Here is a 7,777-nt window from a genome sequence, read left to right as displayed (position 1 = left end):
CATGTTCTCGCTTGTGTGGAAAGGTCAGTAGGTACGAATACAGTAGGGAGAATCGCCGACGTCCGCGGTGGTTCGGGCGGCATGGCGGTAGTCGCATGCGCAGAAGTGTGGAAATGTCGAGCAGGAAGACCCACACAAGACCGACGGCGACTCCGGCCAAGACGTGGTGAGAAGGACGGGGTAACGGCGTTGAGCGGTGGATTATGTGGACCTACCACTATCGATGCCACCGTGATGGGAGGAGGAGGCCCTGCTTGTCATGTTTGCCTTGCTGGCCCTGGTCTCGGTGATGTGGTTGAGCCCTTGGTGGCTTGCTGACTGCGAGGCTGTGCTGGAGCTAAGGGGGCAAGGGTCATCATCTCGAGAGTGTGCGGCCGATGGATGGATGACGTCCAGTGGCAGGTTGAGGAGCATGTCTCTGCTTTCGGTCGTCATCCAATCGCTTGCGCTCCCTGTAAGACAATGTACCCTTGCACCCAGCGACTATCCCTCGCAAGAGTGAAACGCGTGCGTGCGTGTTGAATTGACTTGACGAGGCTGATGCCTTGAGCGTCCGTTAACGAGATGAAGTCATTCGAGGTGCATGGTGATGGTAAGCTGCCCGCCTGTTCCGTGGCCCTGCTCGACGCTTCCGCAGATGGATAAGGATGCCGATATTCTCCGAATATGAGGGCGCACAGCCTGGATGTTTCTTTGCGAGGAATCCACGCTATCGAGGGTACCGCTCGCTAGATAGGTCAAGGTAGCCCTGCAGTCGAATCCCGTCGCGGATGCAGAACGTAGTGAAAAGACGGAAAGAGAAATGGAAAAATGGCCGTCCCCAGTCAGTGGCCTGTCAGTGTCATTCTGCAACGCCCACCTCTCCGCTCGGTTCCGCAGATGGGGCCCCGGCGGACAGTCGGAGCCACGGGTACGGCGGCATACTGAGACAGGTCGCATCGATCCATTATTGTCGGGCACCGGAGGACGCGCACGCATGGATGCACCGCATCTACCCGGTCCAAGTCATGGTGCCCCGAATGTGACAGGCGTAGACATGTCTTGGTAGATATGATGGCCTTTGGTGAGAGCAGGCTGCCAAAGGAGTCGTCTTAGGCTTGTCAAGGTCAAGTCGAGAGTTAGGGTTACACGAAGAAGTGGCCGCGCGCGAGTGTCATGACTTTTTTAGGTAAGGTGCTGCGGCAACCTGGGTACAACGTACGGCAGGACTTTTGACGCAGGTCTTGTATCGGGCCCGTATTGCACGAGATGCACGCAGGTCTTGTATCGGGCCCGTCTTGCACGAGATGCGTCGGCCCCAACGCGACAGTGGAGGACCTGTGTTGGCCTTGCATTGATGGTGCAGCGCAGTACCGCGAATGCGAGGTACTTGTTGGTTGAGAGCGCTGGTGACGAGGCTCTACCGAATCCACTTGACCGTCGTCTTGAACGGGTTCCTGGATCCGTTCCTGGGCGCCTCCATCAACAGCCGGTTACAAAGGCCCGTCTGGCTGCGGCCTCCAATTCATCGACCGTGACACAATCTTGGAACGTACCGGGCTGAGGTCGTAGGCCACACCCCAAGATAGGTACCGTGGAATGGACGATGGATGGGACGACTTGACAGCGGACCATCGTCTGCTATACCTGTAGTGGACTGCCTGAATGAGTGAGGGTGGGTGGGGTGCCGACTAGCAAAAGCGATGCGGAGGCCTGGGGCCCGCATCGCGACAAAAGCCGGCCGTTATTTTATCACGGGAACGATATCGTGTGTGACGCATCGAATTTCGGCACCGCCATAGCCAAATCCCAGTCGACACGCTGCAGGTGGACGAATTGTAAAAGGTCGCAATGCAGGAAAGGGTTTGTGTGGATGTCATTGGGAAATCCTCTCTCTCTCTCTCTCTCTCTCTCGCACCTGTGGTACACTATGTCTAGTGAACAATTAGGAGGTACGGAGGTTGCTGGCCCAGGTACCTTAGTGTAGGCTGGAGTGGGGCTGTAAAACAGCACGTGAGAGCCATGCCGGTCAGGGTCCAGCGGATTGAACCAATTGACGGCCTTGGCGGGCGTAGGCTTTCGTAATCAAGCACAAGAACTTGCCCTTTTTGGACAACCCGCATCCCCAGCTCTTGCTAGATACCTAGGTATTCAATCGTGCCTACTAGGTAGGTACAGTAGGCACGTACCGGAGTGCTGCCCCCCTACCTACCTCGGTTCCCTCATTCATTCTTCCCTGTCCCATCCAATATCCTTCCCATAACCTGGAGCTCGGAGTCAAGGATATCCCTGCAGTCGCCTAGAGCAGCCACTGGCCCCAGGCCCGATCGAGTGTCCCTTTCTCACATCGAATCTGTTTCTGTCATCCACCACCGACCGCACGACCTGCACCTCTCCCTCCACCGGCTATGCATCTTGTCACAACCAGGACCGCCGGCGGCAGCAGCAGCATTACCACAACCACTTACACTTCTCCATGATGATGCCAAATACGTCCGCTGACTTGCGTCCCGGTGCCCACGTTGGCCTACAGCCACTTTGCAGCCTTCACACTCGGGGCTTTGTCAGTATCACCAACTATTCGTCGACGTTCTCCTAGGCTCCCTCACTATATCACGCTTGGCCTGCACCGCGTGTCAGTCAACTTTCTATTTCGCACGTGCTTGCGACTGTCAACTCCCGAGGTCCCAGCGGATCTCGGTGAAAGCTGCATTGCATGACGGTGCTGACGATGGTGGTGTCGAGCCGCCTCGCAGCATTCGAAACCAACAACCTGCCTGGCGATACTCATGGGAGAACTAGCCTGAAGATCATCGTCAGCGCAGCGTGGCCTAGGTTGACCAAGACACTATCTGTCGTCTCCTTGCCACTCAAACTTTGACAGCAAGCCGGGCCAATACCGGAGCCTTGGACTTGGAGGGAAGGACCCGTCGATCATGGTCTCAAACATGCGTTTGCATCGGTCGAATGAGATTTCATTCTCTGTGAAACCTGCATTGGCCGCTTTACGGGGGATTGTCGGGAGCCGTTGCGCCCAAGACGTCGTTGGCGTTTGCTTCTGCGGGACTCGGAGATGCTCACCACATTCAACTCATCGGAACCTCTCTCCTCTTCCCCACCCCTGACATCGCATCGCATCTCTTCATCAAACATCACCGGGAACCCAGCGATCCGGGAGGGTTGCCCGGCGTCGCTCACCATGTGCCCGGGTCTGATCTCGACATGGCCTCCAATGACGACATGCTGCTAAGCGCATTTGATCTGACCATCCTCCCGATAACATGGGAAGAACATGGAACATTCGCATGCAGAAGCTCCCGGCCGTTGTCAGCACCAGCACCGATCGGGCACGTACGATGGCCAATGGGCGACATGAAGGCCACCACCAGGTTCAGTGGAACCTCAACCCAACTTTGGTGACCAGCATAGCCTTACCCTGGCGACGTGCTACATGGTCGGCAGCAGCCGTCATCTCACCCAGCCTTAACGCATGACTATCCTTTCCCGTCATGGTCAGCGCGAGGTCGTCTTCTCGTTCGTTCATCTGCCGTCAGTCCCGACTTTGGTGGTCCAAGGGTGTTTGCGACCCGCAACCTGCAACCTGCAGCTAGTATGCTTCGACCGTCTATTATCGGCATCTCGACAGGGACGACTGCCTTCGACTCGGTCTGCTCTGTATAGTGTACGCTTATTGTCCAGTCAGTACACGGCGCTTTGCTCTTGGCACCGGTCGATCGCCTTTTGTACCACGAGGATCCGAAGCGGCCGCTCGCATGCCAGCCCATCACAGCGAAAGCCCTGTGCAACAGTAGCCGAATCGGGCACGGTACCTGACACGCGATTCGGATCCCCCCTGGCTTGCTGTGCTGTAAGAGGAAACGCGCCCAACTGCTCAAGATGAATGCTCCCAAAACAGTCCTTTGGCTCATTCTCAACGATGAGTGTTGCGGGCCTCAAAAGGCGGCAAATTCATCGGGCGACGGATCATCATTGGGGGTCCCATAGCAACTTTGATGGCGCACAGACGAAGCGCGATGCCGAGACTCCTGGCATATGCGCTTCTTCAATCTTGCCAGAGTCGACAAGGCTCCGTGGTCATCCAGCGAGTGAGTGTTCGTGACCACACTGTGGGATGCACGGATTCTATGGAGCAGTTCGCGAGCCTCTTTTAGCAAACGCAGCCGTACGCTAATGGACCCTGCTCCGACGAAGGTGCCTGTCCAGCCGGCCCTCTCATTTGTGGACGCGACAGACGAGTTCTGAAAATACACAGCATGGCGGTCGATTGAGCTTGTGCCCCGATTGATTATGAATTTCGGCCATGGCAAAACTGAGTGCAACCGCACCTTAATGTTACTCATGGGGAACCCTGGGCGGCTAAGGGCAATGACCGTATACTATGGTATGATATGGCTAAGCGCAAGAACTCAGGTCTTACTCGGTGCGAAGATGCAGGGTCAGCCCCGTCGTCCAAGACATGGAGCTATCTTGGGTTCTGTACGCTGCCCTGCCTGCTGCTGCCGACGGTGCTGATGTCGATGCGCAGTGCGATCAGCCAGCCAATAATAGACTCTCTCAGGCGTCTCTGTTTCGTCCTTCAAGCGCAACCACAGGACAAGGCGACAGAAGTACCAGCATCATCAGCATAGCATCAGCATGGCATCAGCACCCAGTACCTGACAGATGACACAAAAAGAGAGCAGTGCCTGGATCGGCAGCAACACGGACGACGGCAAGGGTGATTGTGCATTTACCTTGCCTACCGAAGGTAGGTTAGGTGCTTTTGCTCCCAGGAACGTTCGTTCCCTCGGCGTAAATCACCCCCCTCTACACCGACTTCCAGACCACAACGCAGAACGGAACCAATTGGGTTTCATCGGTTCTCTCCCATTCGTACAACCACCCACCCATGCCCGTCCCATCCCATCGCGCATCAGCCCTGCTGCACCTCATCAACCCAAAGTACGGGGACAAAGCCGGCAGTGTCCATTTTGAGAAACGGGTTCGATTGGGAAGGATGAGGATGACTCTTTTGACCGACCCGGTTCCCCATCACCATATGCAGCATATGTGCAGTGCCTGTACACTACTCTGTACACTACCACCCTTACCTTATTCCCTGTCATCCCAGCATATCACCCCCATCCATCTCCATCCACACACACACACCACAGCACACCTTTGTTGCCCTGTCTAGCACGCCCACCCACCCACTCACGCCCCCTCCCAGCCCGTTTTTCGACCTCTGACGCCCTCTCTCCGCCTGCTCACCTCTGCCTCTCTCGCACTCACTCTTTCTCTTCTCACACCTTTTTTTACAACCCTGCTGCGCCTTACCGGGCCATGATGGTAGGTGCAAGGCACCTTTTCCTGGTCGTTACCCTGCGCCATCAGGTACTCTGTCTGCATTTCGCTCTAATGCACAAGATGCAGCCTTAGTCATTAGTCTCACTCAGATGACATCCACTGTCCACTGTCAAGGTCCACTGCTGCCTTAGACCTGGGACGCTTCTTTGCGAACTGTTTACTGTGTGACGGCTGCCAGGCTGCCGGGACCTATAAGGCCGTGATGCCTTCGCTCCTTCCCATCTCTCTGTCCCTTATCTGCTTCCGTATAAGTCATCACGATCACACTCACTTGAGTTTCCTTTCCTATTTCTTTCCTGCCTCATATCCCCTTGCTTTTTTGCATACCAGACTTGGCAACTTTCAGTCTCACTGGTCGTCCCTCATCTCGATACCCTATCAAAAACCACAGCTACACACATACACACACGCGCGCGCACACACTCCCCTGAAGAAGATAAAGTCCATCCGGTCTCCCCTCGCACACTATACCGAAAAGCTGTTCAACCATCACTCATATCGATCAACACCTTTGTCTACCAAGTCACTCCGTCCAACCGTTACAATGTGCTACCAAATTGTCGAGCTTTACTCTGCTTGCCGGTGCCTCTACTACCAGCACGCCATCGACAGGTGTGCCGGCTATGGACGCCCGGGACACAGCATTCAGAAGAGAACAATCTTGGTCGGATACGCATGCCATGCCCACTCGCAAGGACACGGACAATACGCCTCACAACACACGTATTCCGACTCTGGCTACCATTCCAGCCACTCGAACAAGAGCTCCCGCCACTACCGGTGAAGAGTCTTGTCTTCAGTGACGGGATGCTGTTCATGGCATTTCCCGACGCTGGAGCTTTTCGAATTGAGCAACTGGATTGCCTACCTCTACTCCTTCAGAGGAAGGGCGACTTCCCAGACACTACCTACATCCCAGCTATCTCTACTCTTTGTCGGTCACGACCGGTTGATGTCTTCGTCTGCACCATCCACTATACGATGACTATCTGGCCGATGACCACCACGGACACCTTCATACTCCGACCATCTCCACTTTCCCGCTATCCTCGAATATATCTCGCTCTCACGCCCCGCCATGAAGCTCAGCAATGAAGTGATCGAAGATAGAGACGAGATCACGAACGCTACGGAAACGGTTTTTACGGCCTATCAGTTGTCACCCCAGCGCGCCACAAAACAAACGACACCTTCCACCACGACTACGGCCCCCTAGTCTCTCTCCGACTTCGAAACCATTTCAACGTCCTATTTTCTTTCTTTCTCATCAAGCTCGTTTTCCCCCCTTACGCTTTCTTTCTTTTTCACTTGCTGTCTCTTTTCTTTTTCAACCTGAACTTGCATAGCGTGGGCACTGGGTTTTGCATCGAACGGTTGGGTTGAACGCAAGCATACAAGTGATGCCTTCACTTCTCATCGGCGGGTCCTCGGCTTTCTCTGTCTGCCTTGGAGGCACTTTTCCTCTTCCCCACCCCAGTCCGGTCGGGAGAGGTTTCATCACGCGGCGGCATGTTTTCATTCTACAGGCATTCGGCAACGGTTTCGGTTTTGGCTTCTGTATTTTACTGGCGGGCTTCGATGCATTGGCGAGGGAGGATACCAGGCGTTCAGGTTGGGATAGGCACACGAACATGCCTGTGCATGCGACGGATGGCAGGATCGTCTGGACAAGCGAGGTTCTCTACTGCTTCTTTTTGTTTCTCTTCAATGGTTGCTTTTTTTTCGCGTACTCTAAACGTTTTTCTCCTTTCTGCTTTCCAGCCAAAATCTTGTTCGTTCCTCTCGTCTAATTTGTATCACCACACTCTATCAAAAAGACCTCACAGGACAGCAGTGACGGGCGACAGCAAAAAGCGCGGACAGTACTGGATACTCTCCAATGACGGAAGAAGACTTATTGCATTTTTTCTTTGGGCTTGATTTCGATGCTGGACATTGAATACGCTTTAGCAGAACTCTACCTCTAGCATCTCAGTCGGGCGAGGCATTACTGCCAACCCTCCCGGTCAGGAACCGAGGGGTAGGAAAGACAGGACGACAACCAGACCTGCAGGAACTGAGCTGGTCGCACTGGAGAGGAAGGGACGGTCTATGGTAGCCTGGCCTGTCCAGGGAGACATTGCATTAGAAACGATAAACTTTGAATAGACGAATCCCAGGAAAGCCCATGGTGTAGTCAATGTCCAACATCGAACTCAAAATTATCAACATCGGAGTGGCAAAAAATAAAATAAAAATACGAATGGCCTCGATCGAACATGAGTCGAGATGCCGCCGTTAGGCTACCTACCTAGGCAGACTCGGGTCAACCTTGGCTGCGGGCGAGCCAATTGGAAAGGCAAGGGGAGGATGACCAATAGCAACCTGAAATCGAACCCCCCGGGTCGGCGACCCATCACGCAGACACTTTACTGAATGGAGAGATAAGTTT

The 7,777-nt window shown here is 54.5% G+C and overlaps 2 protein-coding genes across 2 annotated transcripts; one reads left to right on the top strand and one right to left on the bottom strand.

The window, feature by feature from the left end:
• Window positions 1-2,587: 2,587 nt before the first annotated feature.
• On the bottom strand, window positions 2,588-2,770 carry CDEST_13983 (uncharacterized protein; the record flags this gene model as incomplete). Its single annotated transcript, XM_062930139.1, has 1 exon — window positions 2,588-2,770. The coding sequence occupies one exon, from the start codon at window positions 2,768-2,770 to the stop codon at window positions 2,588-2,590; it is 183 nt and encodes a 60-aa protein (XP_062786190.1).
• A 2,515-nt stretch (window positions 2,771-5,285) lies between these two features.
• CDEST_13982 (uncharacterized protein) lies at window positions 5,286-7,452 on the top strand. Its single transcript, XM_062930138.1, has one exon. The coding sequence runs from the start codon at window positions 5,549-5,551 to the stop codon at window positions 6,128-6,130; it is 582 nt and encodes a 193-aa protein (XP_062786189.1). The 5' UTR covers window positions 5,286-5,548; the 3' UTR covers window positions 6,131-7,452.
• Window positions 7,453-7,777: the final 325 nt, after the last annotated feature.

This window comes from Colletotrichum destructivum, chromosome 9 (genome assembly GCF_034447905.1).
Source record: "Colletotrichum destructivum chromosome 9, complete sequence".
NCBI classification, from domain to species: Eukaryota; Fungi; Ascomycota; class Sordariomycetes; order Glomerellales; family Glomerellaceae; genus Colletotrichum; species Colletotrichum destructivum.
The sequence above is the reverse complement of the archived record's forward strand: the minus strand, read 5'-3'. Positions and strand labels throughout refer to the sequence as shown.